The sequence below is a fragment of the Stigmatopora argus genome, unplaced genomic scaffold, assembly GCF_051989625.1.
Source record: "Stigmatopora argus isolate UIUO_Sarg unplaced genomic scaffold, RoL_Sarg_1.0 HiC_scaffold_72, whole genome shotgun sequence".
Lineage (NCBI taxonomy): Eukaryota > Metazoa > Chordata > Actinopteri > Syngnathiformes > Syngnathidae > Stigmatopora > Stigmatopora argus.
In genome coordinates this window covers 98579-119098 of record NW_027520086.1, presented here as the reverse complement: position 1 = coordinate 119098, position 20520 = coordinate 98579, and the positions used below count along the sequence as shown (strand labels likewise).

The following is a 20520-nucleotide window of genomic DNA, read 5'->3' as shown; positions in this document are numbered from 1 at the left end:
GAATGCGTAAGGAGGGTAATGCGATTAAGATAAGGATGACTGCTGGAAGGACTGTTCAAATAATTTCAATTTCTTGGGAGTCTAGTAGAAATTTGTTTGTTAACTTTGTGGTGATTATAGCAACAATAATGTAAAGTACGAGGGTGCTGATAAGAAAGACAATTATTAAGGCGTGGTCGTGGAAATGGAGTAATTCTTCTATAACAGGTGAGGCTGCGTCTTGAAAACCTAGTTGAGAGGGGTGGGCCATAAATAAGATGTGCGAGGGTTTAACTCACAATTTTGTCTTGACAAGGCAATGTAATGTTTTACTAACATCTCATTAAGAAAGTGGCAGAGTGGTTATGCGGGCGGCTTGAAACTGCCACATGGGGGTTCGACTCCCTCCTTTCTGGTTTATTTGAGTGAACTTTGACATAAGCAGGCTCTTCAAATGTGTGGTAAGGTGGTGGGCAGCCGTTTGATCATTCTACATTAATAGAGGCTAGTTCTACTGAGAGGATTTCTCGTTTAGTTGCAAATGCTTCTCAAAGGATGAACAGGAACATAATAACTGCAATTAGTGAGATAAGGGAACCGATTGACGAGACTGTGTTCCACAGGGTGTAGGCATCAGGGTAGTCGGAGTATCGACGAGGTATTCCTGCAAGCCCTAAGAAGTGTTGAGGAAAGAAAGTGAGATTTACACCTGCGAATATTACTACGAAGTGGATTTTGGTTCATGTACTATGTAAAGTATAGCCAGAGAATAGCGGGAATCAGTGCACAAACCCTGCTATGATAGCAAATACAGCTCCTATTGACAAGACATAGTGGAAGTGGGCTACGACATAATAGGTGTCATGAAGAACAATGTCAAGCGAAGAATTAGCTAGTACAATGCCTGTTAAACCCCCGACTGTAAAAAGGAAAATAAACCCTAGGGCTCATAAGAGAGGGGTTTCTCATTTAATAGCGCCCCCGTGCAGAGTGGCCAGTCAGCTGAACACTTTTACACCAGTGGGGATCGCGATAATTATTGTTGCGGAGGTGAAATAAGCGCGGGTGTCAACATCCATTCCCACTGTGAACATATGGTGGGCCCACACGATAAATCCTAGTAGGCCAATAGCTATTATTGCTCATACTATGCCCATGTAGCCGAAAGGTTCTTTTTTACCTGCGTAGTATGCGACGATGTGGGAGATCATCCCAAAGCCTGGTAAGATTAGGATGTACACTTCAGGGTGCCCGAAGAACCAGAACAGGTGTTGATAAAGGATCGGGTCTCCTCCTCCAGCAGGGTCGAAGAAAGTTGTGTTTAAGTTACGGTCGGTGAGGAGTATAGTGATACCGGCTGCTAGGACAGGTAGTGATAAGAGAAGTAAAACTGCTGTGATTAGTACAGCTCAGACGAAGAGGGGTGTTTGGTATTGTGAGGTTGAAGGGGGTTTTATGTTAATAATTGTGGTGATAAAATTAATAGCGCCTAAGATAGATGAAACACCGGCCAGGTGCAGGGAAAAAATTGTTAGGTCTACGGAGGCTCCCGCATGAGCCAGATTGCTTGATAAAGGGGGGTAAACGGTTCACCCCGTGCCAGCACCTGCTTCTACGCCAGATGAGGCTAAAAGCAGGAGGAATGAGGGGGGTAGAAGTCAGAAGCTTATGTTGTTCATACGGGGGAAAGCCATATCAGGCGCCCCAATCATTAAAGGAATAAGTCAGTTGCCAAAGCCCCCGATTATAATTGGTATTACTATAAAAAAGATTATTACGAACGCATGAGCTGTGACGATCACATTGTAAATCTGATCATCCCCTAATAGTGCCCCGGGTTGACTTAGTTCCGCGCGGATGAGAAGGCTTAGTGCAGTGCCCACCATTCCGGCTCAGGCACCAAAAATTAAATAAAGGGTGCCGATATCTTTATGGTTTGTTGAGAAGAATCATCGAGTGATTGCCACAGGTAAGATGGCCGAGCAGGCGGTGGATTGTAATCCCATGCACAGGGGTTTGAGCCCCCTTCTTACCAGGCCCCAAAGTGTTCTGCACGTAAGATTGCAAATCTTAAAGAGCGAAATAACTTTCGCTGGGGTCTCCTCCCCCGCCTTCTAAGCCTTGAAAAGGCGGGGGAGGGGTAGAAGGATGCTCGCTGGTTTGGGCGTTTAGCTGTTAACTAAAACTTTGTAGGATCGAGGCCTTCCCTTCTAGTAAGGCTTTAGCTTAATTAAAGTATCTGTTTTGCATACAGGAGATGTGAGTTAATTTCTCGCAAGTCTTACAGAGTCTAAGGGTCTTTCACCCCTGCTTAGGGCTTTGAAGGCCCTTGGTCTAGTTAAACCTAAGTCTCTTAGTTTAGTCACGTTAGGATGGTTGGGAGGAGGGGGAGTATCAACAGGGAGAGTGATATTGCTATGGTTGAAGTAAATGGTATGCGAACCTTAATTTTTGGTCATTTTGATATAGCTATGATATTATTGGGGTGCATGGTGAGTGAGACGGAGTGAGCAACACGTAGGTAGAAGAAAAGACTTAAAAGAGCAGAGAGGGCTATTAGTGTTGCCATGGGGATTAGCTGTTGTTTAGTGAGTTCTTGTAGAATTAATCATTTAGGACCAAACCCTGTCATGGGGGGCAGCCCTGCCAAAGATAGTATAATTAAAGGAGTAAGTGCAGTTAATGCGGGGGACTTTGTCCACGAGATTGTTAATATAATAATAGATGTGGAGTTATTAACTTTGAAGAGTTCAAAGGCAGAAATGGTTATAAAGATGTAAGTGATCAGGGCAAATAGTGCTAGGGTTTGGGAGTATTGGAGAATAAGGGTGATTCAGCCTAAGTGTGCGATGGAGGAGTATGCAAGAATTTTGCGTAGTTGGGTTTGGTTTAGACCCCCTCACCCTCCCACTAGAGTTGATAAGACAGCCAGCCCTGTTAAGACTGGTATTACTTGAGGGGGGAGTTGTGAAATAAGGGCGAAAGGTGCGAGTTTTTGTCAGGTGGACAGGATTATTCCAGTACTTAGGTCTAGCCCTTGTAGGACTTCAGGGAGTCAAGTGTGTAAGGGGGCCAATCCGATTTTAAAGGCAACAGCCAAGATGATGATTGTGAGAGGGAGGGGGTGGTACATTTGGTTAATAGTCCATTGTCCTGTTATTCATGCGTTAGTAGAGCAGGCAAACAAGATTATAGCGGCGGCGGTTGCCTGCGTCAGGAAGTACTTAGTAGTTGCTTCTACTGAGCGAGGGTGGCGGTGTTGGGCTATTACCGGGATAATAGCTAATGTGCTGATTTCTAGACCCATCCATGCGATGAATCAGTGGGAGCTTATGAATGTAAGGGCCGTGCCCACACCTAAGCTGAAGATGAGGATTGTGAATACGGTGGGGTTCATTAGTAAAGGAAGGGGTTTAACCTGCATTTTTGGGGTATGGGCCCAAAAGCTTTTTTAGCTTACTTTACTAGGAAGTGGTGTAGTGGAGGCACTAAGAGTTTTGATCTCTTCAGAAGGGTTCGATTCCCTACTTCCTAGGAGTTGGGGGGATTTTAACCCCCATTGTACACTCTATCAAAGTGGTCCTTTATTCAGGCACAACCCCTTAAAACTGGGGAGGTAGTCCTGCTATAGAGATTGGCAGGGAAAGGTGTCAAATTACTATAGCGAGGGTCATGGGAAGGAAGTTTTTTCAAATAAGGTGTATTAATTGATCGTAGCGGAAGCGGGGGTATGAAGCTCGCACTCATAGAAAGACAACTGAGAGCAATGTTGCTTTAATTATAAGGTTGATGGTGGTTAATTCTGGGAGAAGGGGTATGTTGGATGCTCCTAAAAATAAGGCAGCGGAGAGTGTGTTTATTAGAAGAATATTGGCGTACTCTGCTAAGAAAAATAAGGCAAATGGTCCTGCTGCGTATTCGACATTAAACCCAGAGACCAGTTCTGACTCACCCTCTGTGAGATCAAAGGGGGCCCGGTTTGTTTCTGCTAGGGTTGAGATGTACCATATAGCTGCTAAGGGTCAAGCGGGGAGAGCGAGTCATATGGTCTCTTGTGTAACCCCGAATGCCTGTAGGGTGAAGTCCCCGGATAGTACAATTAGGGACAGAAGGATTAGCCCTAGACTTACCTCGTAAGAGATTGTTTGTGCGACGGCCCGCAATGCTCCGATTAGGGCGTATTTTGAGTTGGAGGCTCACCCTGACCCGAGAATTGAGTACACTGCTAAGCTCGATAAAGCCAGGATGAATAAGATAGTAAGGTTAACATTGGTTACAGGGTGAGGCATAGGTATAGGGGCTCAAAGAGTTAGTGCTAGGGTAAGGGCTAATACGGGAGCAGTAAGGAATAAGAGGGGGGAGGCTGTCGAGGGTCGTACAGGTTCTTTGATGAAGAGTTTTACCCCGTCGGCGATGGGTTGCAGGAGGCCGTAGGGTCCTACAATGTTTGGGCCTTTGCGGAATTGTATGTACCCCAAGACTTTGCGTTCAATAAGGGTTAGAAAGGCAACTGCTAATAGAACGGGGACAATATAGGCTAAGGGGTTGATAATATAGATGATTAAGTAGTTGATCATAGTTAAGGAGGGGATTTGAACCCCTGTTGAAAGAGCTTAGAGCTTTAGCAATGGCCTTACTCTGCCACCTTAACGTACTGAGTTCTCCAGGTGATGGCTGCCTCCTCTTGCTTGATTTTAGTTGGTTTCATTAAGTAGGGGTAAGGCGTGTTTTAAATAGGGGCCTTTTCTTCTCGGTCCTTTCGTACTAGAGTAGACTGCTGCATAGATAGAAACTGACCTGGATTACTCCGGTCTGAACTCAGATCACGTAGGACTTTAATCGTTGAACAAACGAACCCTTAACAGCGGCTACACCGTTAGGATGTCCTGATCCAACATCGAGGTCGTAAACCCCCTTGTCGATAGGGACTCTTAAAGGGGATTGCGCTGTTATCCCTAGGGTAACTCGGTCCGTTGATCGGCTTTGCCGGATCATAGGTCAAAGATTTTGTTACATAGAACAGTGGTTCGTAGTTTTAAGGTTTCACCTCTATCTTTACGGGGGTTTCTTTTTTCCCCGCGGTCGCCCCAACCAAAAATAGTTAAGTAATTACCTTATTGTTTACTCCGGTATTAGCGGGGTTTAAACAAAGGATTGCTTAAGTATTTAAAGCTCCATAGGGTCTTCTCGTCTTATGGTTTTAGCCCCGCTTCTGCACGGGGGGATCAATTTCACTGATAAAAGGAAGGAGACAGTCAAGCCCTCGTCTTGCCATTCATACAGGTCTTCATTTAAAAGACAAGTGATTACGCTACCTTCGCACGGTCAAAATACCGCGGCCGTTAAACACAGGGTCACAGGGCAGGCAGGACCTCTTATTCTTAGTTTGCAAGAGGCGATGTTTTTGGTAAACAGGCGAGGCTTCTTATTTTTGCCGAGTTCCTTCTTCCTCTTTATATCTTTCTTTGGTAGCACTCCAGTGTAGGGTTAACGGGGGTTTATTGTAGGGGTTTCTTGGTTTGTTGTTTACAGTGCCCTCTGGAATTGGGTCCGTTGTTTTTCGGTGAGGGGTTCGTTCCGAATTATACTTGTGCTTAGAGAGAGGCTGGCTCTCTTGTTACTCATATTAACATAATCTCTTCCTTGGAGGAGGGGCGGCTTGATATGTTTAGCGGGGTTAGTTTAATTATCCTAATCTAAGGGGGTCTATAGATGCTTGAGCTTTAACGCTTTCTTTATAGGTGGCTGCTTTTAGGCCCACTAGGGTATAGCCCTTTAGTTTTATGATCTTTACCCTGCTTAAAAAGTTGTGTCTTATTTCAAAAGGGCTGTACCCCTCTTGAATGAGTCTAATTATTTTGCTGTTCTTACTGTGTTTTACTAAGTTGATGCGCGGTAAATTAATTAGGGGGAACTAAAATTCGTTTCTCAGGCAACCAGCTATAACTAAGTTCGATAAGTCTTTCACTTCTACTCGGAGTTCGTCCCAGTCTTTTGCCACAGACAAGGGTTGGCTCTTACGGCTGACCCGGAGTAGCTCACTTAGTTTCGGGAGGGCAAACTTAAGTTCTCTTTGCTTGCTTAATTCTTGTTAAATCATGATGCAAAAGGTACGAGGATCAATCTCTGCTTTTTATTTCTTATTGAGTTTTTCATTTCTCTTTCATCCTTCCCTTACGGTACTTTTGTTATAGCTCCTTATTTTCTTTTCTGTCTCCCATACTAAGTTGGAAAAATGGTTTGTTTAGAGGGGGGATAAAGGGGGGTCTTTGGGGTTATAAATATAGTTATTTTGGTTTTAGAAAAGTGGGGCTAGTTTTACGGTTCAGGGTAGTCCAATTTGCATGGGCGACTTCTCGGTGTAAGTGAGATGCTTTACTAATTTAGCTATACTCTGTGTTCCAAGTGCACCTTCCGGTACACTTACCATGTTACGACTTGCCTCCCCTTTGTTTATTTATTGTTTTATTTAACTTAGTTTTGTATTGGGGGAGAGTGACGGGCGGTGTGTGCGCGCCTCAGGGCCAGTTTCAGTTGGACTCTCTAGTTCCATCTTACTGCTAAATCCTCCTTTGGAGTGTTGTTTCAATCAATCTTCCGTATTCGGTGTTAAGCGAATGTAGCCCATTACTTCCCCCTTTATACACTACACCTCGACCTGACGTTTTAGGTTGTACCAATCTTGCTCACTAGACATCCTTCAAAGGGTGAGCTGACGACGGCGGTATATAGGCGGGGATGGCAAAAAGGGGTGAGGTTAAGCGGGGGGTATCAGTTATAGAACAGGCTCCTCTAGGTGGGTCTAAGGCACCGCCAAGTCCTTTGGGTTTTAAGCTTACGCTAGTAGTTCCCAGGCGGATAATTAATAAGTGGTGAATCAATGTTTACGGCTATGCATAATGGGGTATCTAATCCCAGTTTGTTCCTTAGCTTTCGTGGGTTCAGGTATTTAAAGCCACTTTCGTACTAGGTCTTCCTTCCCTCGGGCGCGTATAAGAGCTGGGAGGGTGTTTAGCTTTAAAAAAAAGGGGGGGGGTCTTAACCACTCTTTATGCCGGGTCCTGTCGGCTCGGGCCTCTCGTATAACCGCGGTGGCTGGCACGAGTTTTACCGGCCCTCTTAACTTTAACTAAGTCAAGTTTTCACTTATGGCTTAATGTTTATCACTGCTGAAATCCCTTAAGGGGGTGGCTGAGCAAGGTGTCATGGGCTATCGAAGTGTGCCTGATACCGGCTCCGCGGTCTCACAAGAGATCGGCGGGCATTCTCACGGGGGCGCGGATACTTGCATGTGTAAGTATAGTTATAGGAGACAGAAAAGTTAGGACCAAACCTTTATGCCTTTGGAGATTTCTAGGGCCCATTTTGACATCTTCAGTGTCATGCTTTAGAGTTAAGCTACAAATGCAATACTATAATATTTTTGATTTGTGTAGTTTTTGATTTTTTATTTTGTGAATACTAAAATATGGAAAAAAAAATCATTTTGCATAATATTTTATTAAATGTGTTTGTTTCCAAATAACCGGGTAACCCTATTTTTAGGGTAACTTACGCCTTGATGTGCCTGTTTCCGGGGGGTTTGCAGGAGTATTAGTCATCCCAGGAGTAAGGGGGGTAAGGGGGGTTTGACCCTCAAAAACTATGGGAAAGGGGTGATCTTAGAAAATCTTCGTTTGAATAAAACGGGATACTGTACCTTATGCTCTAGGAATAGATCAATGCGATTCATGTGGAATGTCTTTCCAACTTTACATACGATATACGTAGACAAGAAAAATGTACACCCTTGTCAGCTAATACCGTGCGCACTCTGAAATGCAAGGTGAAAGGAAAAAAAAAAAGGAGACCCCAGGCCCCCGTGGAGAGAACGCCCGGCTAGGTGGGTAACGAGTCAATTGTGGTACACCATTAGCGGATGTAAGCGTCGATGAAAGTGTGAGTATTAATCAATTCATGGACCTGAAGTAGGAGGAGATGCCAGGAATAACTCACCCCCCGGGTAACCACCCTTCGATCAGTGTTCCTGACCATCAAGAACCGTTGGCCTTAAGGAATGGACTTGTTGGTAGGCTCTTACTACATTAAAATTGTGTATTTGTCTATTAGTTGGGTCCTGGTATAACTTAACCTATGAGGTTTGAGTTAGGTCTTAAATTTCGCCTGGTCTGAATATTCGTTAACTCTACTTATTGATGTGTTTTTAATCTACCTTAGTAATTATGTTGTGTTCTGTGCTTAATATAAGATTGTGGTGATAATACATGTTAGTCCTAAATAACCACACATAATTTATTAAAAGCATAATATGCATATACCATATATGCACTGCAGAAGATAGTTTAGTGCAAGAACTGCGGCTTTGGGGGCCGGCGGCGGGAGTTTGAGTCTCCCTCTTCTGAGCAGGAGGGAGGATTTTAACCTCCGGCCTCCGGTTTACAAGACCGGCGCTCTATACTGAGCTACTAGTGCAGGCTCATTTTAACATTTTGTTCTCTGTTCATCCGGCTGACGGGATAAGGACCAGGAAGATTGTAAAATAAATAATGGAAGCTGCTTGTCCGATGAGAATATAGGGGGGTTCTACTGGCATACCTCCAATTCATGTAAGAATTAGTATGTCGGCAATCAAGGTCCAAAAGATAAATTGACCCAGAGGGCGGAATATCAGGCCTCGTTGTTTTGATGTGTGGAGGATCGGGACAACGACCAGGACTAGGATAGATGAGAGCAGGGCTAGTACTCCCCCTAATTTGTTAGGGATTGACCGTAGAATGGCGTAAGCGAATAAAAAGTACCACTCTGGTTTGATGTGGGGAGGGGTGACCAGGGGGTTAGCGGGGGTGAAGTTATCAGGGTCCCCCAAAAGGTTTGGTGCGAATAGGGCTAGGAGTGTTAAAGCGATTAGTAGTGCAGCGAAGCCCAGGAGATCTTTATAAGAGAAGTAGGGGTGGAATGAGACTTTATCTGCGTCCGAGTTGAGGCCAGCGGGGTTGTTAGAGCCTGTTTCGTGTAAGAATAGGAGGTGCACAACTGTGGCTGCTGCTACAATAAAAGGTAGCAGAAAGTGGAAAGCGAAGAAGCGTGTTAATGTGGCGTTGTCCACTGAGAAGCCTCCCCACAACCATTGAACTAGGTCGTTGCCGATGTAGGGTGCTGCTGACATAAGGTTAGTGATGACCGTAGCGCCTCAAAATGATATTTGTCCTCATGGTAGGACGTAGCCCACAAATGCGGTGGCCATGACCAGAATGAGTAGGATGACCCCCACATTCCAAGTTTCTTTAAATAAGAAGGAGCCGTAGTAAAGTCCTCGGGCGATGTGAAGGTAGATACAGATGAAAAAGAAAGATGCTCCGTTTGCGTGTATATTACGGATTAGTCACCCGTAGTTTACGTCGCGGCAGATGTGGGCTACTGATGAGAAGGCTGTAGCGATGTCAGAAGTGTAATGTATGGCTAAAAACAAGCCTGTTAAGATTTGTGTGCCTAAACATAAGCCTAGTAATGACCCGAAATTTCATCAAATTGAGATATTAGAGGGGGCTGGTAAATCAACTAAGGCGTTGTTAGCGATTTTTAGTAAGGGGTGAGTTTTGCGAAGGTTTGCCATTAATGTTGCTAGAGTAGGTTTATATGGGGGGACGGGGTTTATATCATTACCACTGGCTCGAATTTTAACAAGAGTTGTTATGCTATCGCACATTGTTTTTGTTTATTCAGTTCTTGGGCGAAAAAAAGGGGGGCATAGTTAATATTACCCCCCCCTCCCCCCCCCCCCCCCCCCCCCCCCCCCCCCCCCCCCCCCCCCCCCCCCGACACTCTTCCCCCCCCCTTTTTCCTTGCTAGAGTCTATATGAGTAAAAAAAGGGGGGGGGTCAGTTTAGGTATTGTTAGCGATTTTTAGTGCAGGGTGAGTCCTGCTAAGGTTTGTCATTAATGTTCTTATAGTTGAGTTACAACGGTGGTTTTTCATATCATTGGTCTTGGTTAAAATCCTAGTAAGAATTATGATTTATTTTATGCTGTTTTTGCTTATTGGGTTGGTTGTGGGGGTTATTGCTGTGGCATCAAACCCGTCCCCTTATTTTGCTGCGTTGGGGTTAGTTATTGTGTCAGGGGTAGGCTGTGGAATGATGATTAGTCATGGGGGGCCGTTTCTATCCTTAATCTTATTCTTAATTTATTTAGGTGGCATGCTTGTAGTTTTTGCATACTCAGCAGCCTTGGCTGCCGAGCCGTACCCTGAGAGCTGGGTTAGTGAGTCGGTTGTTTTTTATTCGTGCGGCTACTCTTTAGGGGTGGTTTTCGTGATAGGTTTATTTGCTGATAAGTGGTCTAAGTATTCTTGAGTTCCCTCAGATGAGTTATACGAATTTTCTGTTTTTCGGGGGGATATGTTGGGGGTGGGTGTAATGTATGGCCCCGGAGGGGCTATACTTATTATTGGGGCGTGGGTATTACTTTTAACTTTGTTTGTGGTGTTGGAGCTGACTCGCGGGCTTGGTCGAGGGGCTTTACGTGTTGTTTAGACAAGGGTTGAAGAGGCTAATATAAGGGTTAAGACATAAAGGCCTAAAAAGGTTTTAATAGCGCCTTTTTGGGCGTTACTTGAAGTGGTGATTAGGGGGTTGTTTATTGTGGCGACGGCTTTTGGCCCAATTTTTTCTATCCAGCTAAGATCAATGTTTTGTGATGCGATTTGTTGGCCGGCTGAGAGGGGCGTAACAGTTGAGAGGCGGTGAGTAATGGATGGGAAAAAGCCTAGCATAGTGGAGAAGGTGAAGGGGGCGATTTTAGGGGTGTAGGTTAATTGTTTAGTGGTGATTAAGGCTAGTTCTAGTGCTGTAAGAAGGCCCACAATGGTGACTGTTAGGGCGGCGAGTTTTAATAAAATGGGTGTGGTTATAACTGGGGATTTTAAGGGGGTTATGTTTGATGCGATAATAAGCCCTGCTACGATACTTCCTCAGGCTAGACGTTTAATAGGGTTTATTAGTTTTGTTGAGTTTTCATTAATGGGCGAAAGTGCGTTGAAGCGTGGGTGACCCATAACTACGAAGAAGACGACCCGAAGGCTGTAGACTGCTGTGAATGAAGTGGCGATAATTGTAAGTGTTAGGGCTCAGGCGTTTAGGTAGGAGGTGTTCATAGCCTCAATAATAGCGTCTTTGGAGAAGAACCCGGCTAAAAAAGGAGTGCCTGTTAGTGCGAGGCTGCCTAGAGTTACTGAAGATGATGTAAACGGGGCTAGGTGGTGTAGTCCGCCTATTTTGCGGATATCTTGTTCGTCGTTTAAACTATGGATAATTGAGCCAGAGCATAAGAACAATATTGCTTTGAAAAAAGCATGTGTGCAGATATGAAGGAAGGCTAATTGGGGCTGGTTAAGCCCGATTGTTACTATTATTAGGCCTAGTTGACTGGAGGTTGAGAAAGCAATGATTTTTTTGATATCATTTTGTGTTAAGGCACAGATTGCTGTAAATAGGGTGGTTAAGGCTCCTAGACATAGGCAGGTTGTTAGGGCCAATTGGTTATTCTCCATTATGGGGCTGATTCGGATTAGCAAGAAAATTCCTGCAACAACTATGGTGCTTGAGTGGAGTAATGCGGAGACAGGGGTTGGTCCTTCTATAGCTGACGGAAGTCATGGGTGAAGTCCGAATTGTGCTGATTTTCCGGTTGCTGCTACGATTAAACCGATGAGGGGAACGGTTATGTCTTTATCTTTAGCTAGGGTAAACATTTGTTGTATTTCCCAGGAGTTAAGATTGAAGGCAATTCATGCCATGGCTAGGATTAGCCCGACGTCTCCAACCCGGTTGTACAGGACTGCTTGTAAAGCTGCATTATTTGCGTCGGCCCGGCCGAATCACCACCCGATCAAGAGGAAAGACATAATGCCGACCCCCTCCCAGCCGATAAACAGCTGAAATATATTGTTAGCTGTCACTAGGATTACTATTGCGATTAGGAATATCAGCAAGTATTTGAAAAATCGGGGTATTTGGGGGTCTGAGTGCATATATCAGGAGGCGAACTCTAGAATAGACCACGTAACATAGAGTGCGACAGGGGTAAAGATAATGGAGTAAAGGTCAAATTTAAAGCTTAGGTTTAGGTCGAATGTTGAGATGTTCATTCAAGAGAATGTGGTAAGAATAGTTTCTACCCCGTCGTTTAGAAAAATAAATAATGGGAGGAGGCTTACGATGAATGCTAGTTTTACAGCAGCCTTTACGTCCGTTAAAGGTCAAGAGGCGTGTAATGTTTTAGGGGTTAATGAAGTTATTACGGGGGTGATTAGCAGGGCAAAAATAATTAGTAAGGCTGAAGTTGTAGCCAAAGTGTTAAGGTGCATAGCTTCTGCTTGGATTTGCACCAAGGGTTTTTGGTTTCTAAGACCAACGGATGAGCTGTTATCCTTCAGGAGCGTTGAAAGGGCCCTGGAATTGAACCAAGGAGGCGAAAGTTAGCAGTTTTACGTTGTAGTCTGACCCCTCTCGGCGGGTAAAGAGATTTTAACTCTTGTCTTTAGAATCACAATCTGACGTTTTTAGTTAAACTATACCTGCAGAATGTTCAAGCTCAGATAATCTCTGGTTTAAAAATAATCATTAATAAGGGTAGAAGATGAAGTGCTATTACTAAGTGTTCTCGGGTATGTGAAGGTTGAAGTTGGGCTAGATGGTGGGTTAGTGGGCCTCGTTGAGTTGTAATATACAGATACAAGGAATATGCCGCGGTCATTAAAACTCCTGTTGCTGTGAGTGTGATGGTTAAGGGGGATCAGTTGTAGAGTGATGAGATGATGATTAGTTCCCCTATGAGATTGGGTAGGGGAGGCAGAGCTAAATTAGCCAAAGTGGTAATGAACCACCAGGTTGCTATTAATGGCAGTGCGACTTGTAATCCTCGGGCGAGAATCATAGTTCGGCTGTGGGTTCGTTCATAGTTTATATTAGCTAGGCAGAAGAGAGCGGAAGAGGTTAAGCCGTGGGCAATTATAAGAACAGTGGCCCCTGTTAGTCCTCAAGGCGTTTGGATTAGAATTGCTGCTGTTACAAGTCCTATGTGGCTTACTGAGGAGTAAGCGATGAGAGACTTTAAGTCTGTTTGTCGTAAGCAGATGGAGCTTGTTATTACAACGCCCCATAAGGCAAGAATAAGAAATGGGTAGCTTAGTTGTTTTGTTAAAGGTTCCAGCACAGCTAGAAGGCGGATTATCCCGTATCCCCCTAGCTTTAGAAGTACTGCGGCTAAGACCATTGAGCCGGCGATTGGTGCTTCTACGTGGGCTTTGGGAAGTCACAGGTGTAATCCGTACAGAGGCATTTTTACCAGGAATGCGGTTAGGCAGGCAGCTCACCAGATTTTGCTTGCGTAGGAGGTTGTTATTAATTGGTCTGAGTGTTGTAAAATAATGACGGATAAAGTTCCTACCTTATTTTGTAGGACAAGGAGAGCTACTAGTAGAGGCAGAGACCCTGCGAGAGTGTAAAAAAGGAAGTAAATTCCTGCGTTTAGTCGCTCAGCTTGATTACCCCAGCGGGTGATAATAAGAAGCGTGGGGATTAAGGTAGCTTCAAACATAACATAGAACATAATTAACTCTGTGGCACTAAAAGCTGCGATTAGAAAGATTTGCAGTGAGATAAGAAGGGTGATGTACAATCGTTGTTGGTTTGGTGTGGACAAGGTTAAGTGGTTTTGGCTAGCCAAGAGTATGAGGGGTAGTAACCAGCATGAAAGAATTAATAAGGGGGTCGATAAGGGGTCTGTGCCTAAGGAGGTGTTAAGTGAGGACCATCCAGTTTCTGCTGTTCACATAATTCAGTGAAGGCTTGCGAAAGCAATTATAAGGCTATTAGTAAGGGTTAAAGGTCACACTCATTTTGGTTTAGTTAACCATACTGCAGGGGTGAGCATAATCGTTGGTAGTAGGATTTTTAGCATTGTAATATGTTAAGTGATTGTATGCGATCAGATCCGTGGGTTCGGGATGTGGCTACTAGGAGGGCTAATCCGGTGCTTGCTTCACATGCTGAAAAAGCCAGTAAGATTATGGGGGAGGGGCAGAAATTAATTGACCCAAACTCCAGAGCTCATAAAGAAAGGGTGATGTACAGAGATAGTATCATTCCCTCTAAACAGAGTAGAGCTGAGAGAAGGTGTGAGCGGTGGAGTGCAAGCCCTATAAGTCCTAGGATAAAAGCGGAGGAAGAAGCAAAATGAACGGGGGTCATAAAGAGGTTGTGGGGTTTAACCACAGGTTTTTGAGCCGAAATCAAATGTTTTCTTTAAACTAACGTCTTATTCAGCTCATTCTAGGCCCCCTTGTGTTCATTCGTACACAAGGCCCAGGGTTAAAAGGATCAGAACTGCAGTAGCTCAGTAGAAAGTCTGTAACGGGGATATTATTTGAAGCCCCCAAGGGAGGGGGAGGAGAAGGGCGATTTCTAAGTCGAACAAGAGGAATAGGATTGCGATTAAAAAGAATCGGAGTGAAAAGGGCAGTCGGGCTGACCCTAACGGATCAAACCCGCATTCGTAAGGGGAAAGTTTGTCTGAGTCAGGGGTTATTTGAGGGAGTCAAAAAGAGACTAAGGCTAGGATGGTGGAGAGTAAGCCTGTAATTAAGAGAATTGTAAGGATTAGGTTCATTATCTTTTCTTGGGGTCTAACCAAGACCGGGTGATTGGAAGTCACTGATACTGTTTAATACTAAAAAGATTAAGATCCTCATCAATAGATAGATACATATAAGAACAATCACACTACGTCCACAAAATGTCAGTATCAAGCTGCGGCTTCAAAGCCGAAGTGGTGCTCAGATGTGAAATGGAATTGGACTTGACGGATGAGGCAAATGGCGAGGAATGTTGAGCCGATGATTACATGTAGGCCGTGGAATCCTGTGGCTACGAAGAATGTTGAGCCGTACACGCCGTCTGCAATCGTGAAAGGGGCTTCGTAGTATTCTAGGGCTTGGAGTAGTGTGAAGTAAAAGCCCAGGAGAATGGTTAAAGTTAAGGATTGATTAGCTTGTTTTCGTTGACCTTCTATAATACTATGGTGGGCTCAGGTAACAGTTACTCCCGAGGCTAGAAGAACGGCTGTGTTTAGTAGTGGGACCTCAAATGGATCTAAGGTTAGAATACCTGAGGGGGGTCAACAACCCCCAAGTTCAGGGGTGGGAGCGAGGCTTGAGTGGTAGAAAGCTCAGAAGAAGCCTAGGAAGAAGAATACTTCAGAGGTGATAAACAGGATTATGCCGTAACGTAGGCCTTTTTGTACTGGAGGGGTGTGATGGCCTTGAAAAGTTCCCTCCCGGATAATATCTCGCCACCATTGAAGTATGGTAAGGAGAAGAATTAGGAGGCCTAAGGATATAAGGACTGTAGAGTTAAAATGGAATCAGATTGCAAGACCTGATGTTATTAGGAGGGCTCCGATTGCGCCTGTTAAAGGCCATGGGCTGGGGTCTACTATGTGGTATGCGTGTGCTTGGTGGGTCATTAAACGTTTTCTTGTAAGTAGAGGCTTAGTAGTAGGACAAACACATATGCCTGGATTATAGCAACTGCTACTTCAAGCAAGGTCAAAAGGAAAAGAACAGTGTAAGTTAAGATTGCTACTACGGGTATTAAGGGTAACACTACGAAGCCTGCGGTGGCGATTAGTTGAATTAAAAGGTGTCCGGCAGTTAGGTTAGCGGTAAGTCGGACTCCGAGGGCTAGAGGTCGAATAAGTAAACTGATAGTTTCAATGATAATTAGTACCGGGATCAGAAGAATGGGGGACCCTTCAGGAAGAAGATGGCCTAATGAGTGGGTTGGTTGGTTACGCATTCCAATAATTACCGTTGCTATTCACAGGGGAACAGCAAGGCCTATATTTAATGATAGTTGTGTAGTAGGGGTAAAGGTGTATGGGAGCAGTCCTAGCATATTAATTGTAACTAGTAAGATTATTAAAGATGAGAATATTAAAGCCCATTTATGCCCTCCAGGGTTGATGGGTAGAAGGAGTTGTTGGGTAAAGCGGTTAATGAACCAGCCTTGAAGGGTGGTCAGACGATTGTTGAGTCAACGGGAGGGGGCGGAAGGATAAAGGGTCCAGGGGAGGATTTGAGCAAGTACAATTAAGGGTGTCCCCAAAAAGACAGGGCTGAGGAATTGGTCGAAAAAGCTTACTGCCATCGTCAGGTCCAAGGAGTTGTTTTAGAGGCCTCGTTATTTATTGGGTTAGGCTCATTAGGGAACAAGTGTGATATAATTTTAGGGGGAATTACAGCTGAAAAAACTAATCAAGAAAAGATAAGGATTATAAGTCAAGGACCGGGGTTTAGTTGAGGCATATCGCTAGGGGTGGTTGGGGGCCACCAGTCTTTAGCTTAAAAGGCTAATGCTAGTCCCTATTTAGCTTCTTAGCGAGGCGTCTTCAAGTATAAGAGAGGATCAGTTTTCAAAATATTGGAGGGGGACAGCCTCTACTACGATGGGCATGAAACTATGGTTGGCACCGCAGATTTCTGAACACTGTCCGTAAAACACTCCTGGTCGGGAGGTGATAAATGCTGTTTGGTTTAGTCGTCCTGGTACGGCGTCCATTTTTACACCTAAAGAGGGCACTGCTCAAGAGTGAAGTACGTCTTCTGCGGTTACTAGGACTCGGATGGGGGATTCAACAGGGATTACTATACGATGGTCTGCTTCCAGTAGCCGGAATTGTCCGGGGGAGAGGTCTCGGGTAGGTACTATGTATGAATCAAAGCTTAAGTTTTCATAATCTGTGTATTCGTAACTTCAGTACCATTGGTGGCCGACCGCTTTAATTGTCAGGTGTGGGTCGTTAATCTCATCTATTAAGTAAAGAATGCGTAAGGAGGGTAATGCGATTAAGATAAGGATGACTGCTGGAAGGACTGTTCAAATAATTTCAATTTCTTGGGAGTCTAGTAGAAATTTGTTTGTTAACTTTGTGGTGATTATAGCAACAATAATGTAAAGTACGAGGGTGCTGATAAGAAAGACAATTATTAAGGCGTGGTCGTGGAAATGGAGTAATTCTTCTATAACAGGTGAGGCTGCGTCTTGAAAACCTAGTTGAGAGGGGTGGGCCATAAATAAGATGTGCGAGGGTTTAACTCACAATTTTGTCTTGACAAGGCAATGTAATGTTTTACTAACATCTCATTAAGAAAGTGGCAGAGTGGTTATGCGGGCGGCTTGAAACTGCCACATGGGGGTTCGACTCCCTCCTTTCTGGTTTATTTGAGTGAACTTTGACATAAGCAGGCTCTTCAAATGTGTGGTAAGGTGGTGGGCAGCCGTTTGATCATTCTACATTAATAGAGGCTAGTTCTACTGAGAGGATTTCTCGTTTAGTTGCAAATGCTTCTCAAAGGATGAACAGGAACATAATAACTGCAATTAGTGAGATAAGGGAACCGATTGACGAGACTGTGTTCCACAGGGTGTAGGCATCAGGGTAGTCGGAGTATCGACGAGGTATTCCTGCAAGCCCTAAGAAGTGTTGAGGAAAGAAAGTGAGATTTACACCTGCGAATATTACTACGAAGTGGATTTTGGTTCATGTACTATGTAAAGTATAGCCAGAGAATAGCGGGAATCAGTGCACAAACCCTGCTATGATAGCAAATACAGCTCCTATTGACAAGACATAGTGGAAGTGGGCTACGACATAATAGGTGTCATGAAGAACAATGTCAAGCGAAGAATTAGCTAGTACAATGCCTGTTAAACCCCCGACTGTAAAAAGGAAAATAAACCCTAGGGCTCATAAGAGAGGGGTTTCTCATTTAATAGCGCCCCCGTGCAGAGTGGCCAGTCAGCTGAACACTTTTACACCAGTGGGGATCGCGATAATTATTGTTGCGGAGGTGAAATAAGCGCGGGTGTCAACATCCATTCCCACTGTGAACATATGGTGGGCCCACACGATAAATCCTAGTAGGCCAATAGCTATTATTGCTCATACTATGCCCATGTAGCCGAAAGGTTCTTTTTTACCTGCGTAGTATGCGACGATGTGGGAGATCATCCCAAAGCCTGGTAAGATTAGGATGTACACTTCAGGGTGCCCGAAGAACCAGAACAGGTGTTGATAAAGGATCGGGTCTCCTCCTCCAGCAGGGTCGAAGAAAGTTGTGTTTAAGTTACGGTCGGTGAGGAGTATAGTGATACCGGCTGCTAGGACAGGTAGTGATAAGAGAAGTAAAACTGCTGTGATTAGTACAGCTCAGACGAAGAGGGGTGTTTGGTATTGTGAGGTTGAAGGGGGTTTTATGTTAATAATTGTGGTGATAAAATTAATAGCGCCTAAGATAGATGAAACACCGGCCAGGTGCAGGGAAAAAATTGTTAGGTCTACGGAGGCTCCCGCATGAGCCAGATTGCTTGATAAAGGGGGGTAAACGGTTCACCCCGTGCCAGCACCTGCTTCTACGCCAGATGAGGCTAAAAGCAGGAGGAATGAGGGGGGTAGAAGTCAGAAGCTTATGTTGTTCATACGGGGGAAAGCCATATCAGGCGCCCCAATCATTAAAGGAATAAGTCAGTTGCCAAAGCCCCCGATTATAATTGGTATTACTATAAAAAAGATTATTACGAACGCATGAGCTGTGACGATCACATTGTAAATCTGATCATCCCCTAATAGTGCCCCGGGTTGACTTAGTTCCGCGCGGATGAGAAGGCTTAGTGCAGTGCCCACCATTCCGGCTCAGGCACCAAAAATTAAATAAAGGGTGCCGATATCTTTATGGTTTGTTGAGAAGAATCATCGAGTGATTGCCACAGGTAAGATGGCCGAGCAGGCGGTGGATTGTAATCCCATGCACAGGGGTTTGAGCCCCCTTCTTACCAGGCCCCAAAGTGTTCTGCACGTAAGATTGCAAATCTTAAAGAGCGAAATAACTTTCGCTGGGGTCTCCTCCCCCGCCTTCTAAGCCTTGAAAAGGCGGGGGAGGGGTAGAAGGATGCTCGCTGGTTTGGGCGTTTAGCTGTTAACTAAAACTTTGTAGGATCGAGGCCTTCCCTTCTAGTAAGGCTTTAGCTTAATTAAAGTATCTGTTTTGCATACAGGAGATGTGAGTTAATTTCTCGCAAGTCTTACAGAGTCTAAGGGTCTTTCACCCCTGCTTAGGGCTTTGAAGGCCCTTGGTCTAGTTAAACCTAAGTCTCTTAGTTTAGTCACGTTAGGATGGTTGGGAGGAGGGGGAGTATCAACAGGGAGAGTGATATTGCTATGGTTGAAGTAAATGGTATGCGAACCTTAATTTTTGGTCATTTTGATATAGCTATGATATTATTGGGGTGCATGGTGAGTGAGACGGAGTGAGCAACACGTAGGTAGAAGAAAAGACTTAAAAGAGCAGAGAGGGCTATTAGTGTTGCCATGGGGATTAGCTGTTGTTTAGTGAGTTCTTGTAGAATTAATCATTTAGGACCAAACCCTGTCATGGGGGGCAGCCCTGCCAAAGATAGTATAATTAAAGGAGTAAGTGCAGTTAATGCGGGGGACTTTGTCCACGAGATTGTTAATATAATAATAGATGTGGAGTTATTAACTTTGAAGAGTTCAAAGGCAGAAATGGTTATAAAGATGTAAGTGATCAGGGCAAATAGTGCTAGGGTTTGGGAGTATTGGAGAATAAGGGTGATTCAGCCTAAGTGTGCGATGGAGGAGTATGCAAGAATTTTGCGTAGTTGGGTTTGGTTTAGACCCCCTCACCCTCCCACTAGAGTTGATAAGACAGCCAGCCCTGTTAAGACTGGTATTACTTGAGGGGGGAGTTGTGAAATAAGGGCGAAAGGTGCGAGTTTTTGTCAGGTGGACAGGATTATTCCAGTACTTAGGTCTAGCCCTTGTAGGACTTCAGGGAGTCAAGTGTGTAAGGGGGCCAATCCGATTTTAAAGGCAACAGCCAAGATGATGATTGTGAGAGGGAGGGGGTGGTACATTTGGTTAATAGTCCATTGTCCTGTTATTCATGCGTTAGTAGAGCAGGCAAACAAGATTATAGCGGCGGCGGTTGCCTGCGTCAGGAAGTACTTAGTAGTTGCTTCTACTGAGCGAGGGTGGCGGTGTTGGGCTATTACCGGGATAATAGCTAATGTGCTGATTTCTAGACCCATCCATGCGATGAATCAGTGGGAGCTTATGAATGTAAGGGCCGTGCCCACACCTAAGCTGAAGATGAGGATTGTGAATACGGTGGGGTTCATTAGTAAAGGAAGGGGTTTAACCTGCATTTTTGGGGTATGGGCCCAAAAGCTTTTTTAGCTTACTTTACTAGGAAGTGGTGTAGTGGAGGCACTAAGAGTTTTGATCTCTTCAGAAGGGTTCGATTCCCTACTTCCTAGGAGTTGGGGGGATTTTAACCCCCATTGTACACTCTATCAAAGTGGTCCTTTATTCAGGCACAACCCCTTAAAACTGGGGAGGTAGTCCTGCTATAGAGATTGGCAGGGAAAGGTGTCAAATTACTATAGCGAGGGTCATGGGAAGGAA

General features: G+C 44.6%; 3 protein-coding genes and 1 non-coding gene across 4 annotated transcripts; 1 reads left to right on the top strand and 3 right to left on the bottom strand.

Moving 5' to 3' along the window:
• Nucleotides 1-321: 321 nt before the first annotated feature.
• On the bottom strand, nucleotides 322-3366 carry LOC144070415 (NADH-ubiquinone oxidoreductase chain 2-like). Its single transcript, XM_077594934.1, is given in 1 exon segment — nucleotides 322-3366. A coding segment is annotated over 1 exon segment (699 nt). The 5' UTR covers nucleotides 3287-3366; the 3' UTR covers nucleotides 322-2587.
• Nucleotides 3367-6373: 3007 nt separating this feature from the next.
• LOC144070434 (18S ribosomal RNA) lies at nucleotides 6374-7317 on the bottom strand. The gene has a single exon (XR_013299290.1). It is a non-coding gene; the product is annotated as an 18S ribosomal RNA (ribosomal RNA).
• Nucleotides 7318-9801: 2484 nt separating this feature from the next.
• LOC144070427 (NADH-ubiquinone oxidoreductase chain 6-like) lies at nucleotides 9802-18805 on the top strand. Its single transcript, XM_077594951.1, is given in 1 exon segment — nucleotides 9802-18805. A coding segment is annotated over 1 exon segment (522 nt). The 5' UTR covers nucleotides 9802-9989; the 3' UTR covers nucleotides 10512-18805.
• On the bottom strand, nucleotides 17180-20224 carry LOC144070426 (NADH-ubiquinone oxidoreductase chain 2-like). Its single transcript, XM_077594949.1, is given in 1 exon segment — nucleotides 17180-20224. A coding segment is annotated over 1 exon segment (699 nt). The 5' UTR covers nucleotides 20145-20224; the 3' UTR covers nucleotides 17180-19445.
• Between the last annotated feature and the right edge of the window lie 296 nt (nucleotides 20225-20520).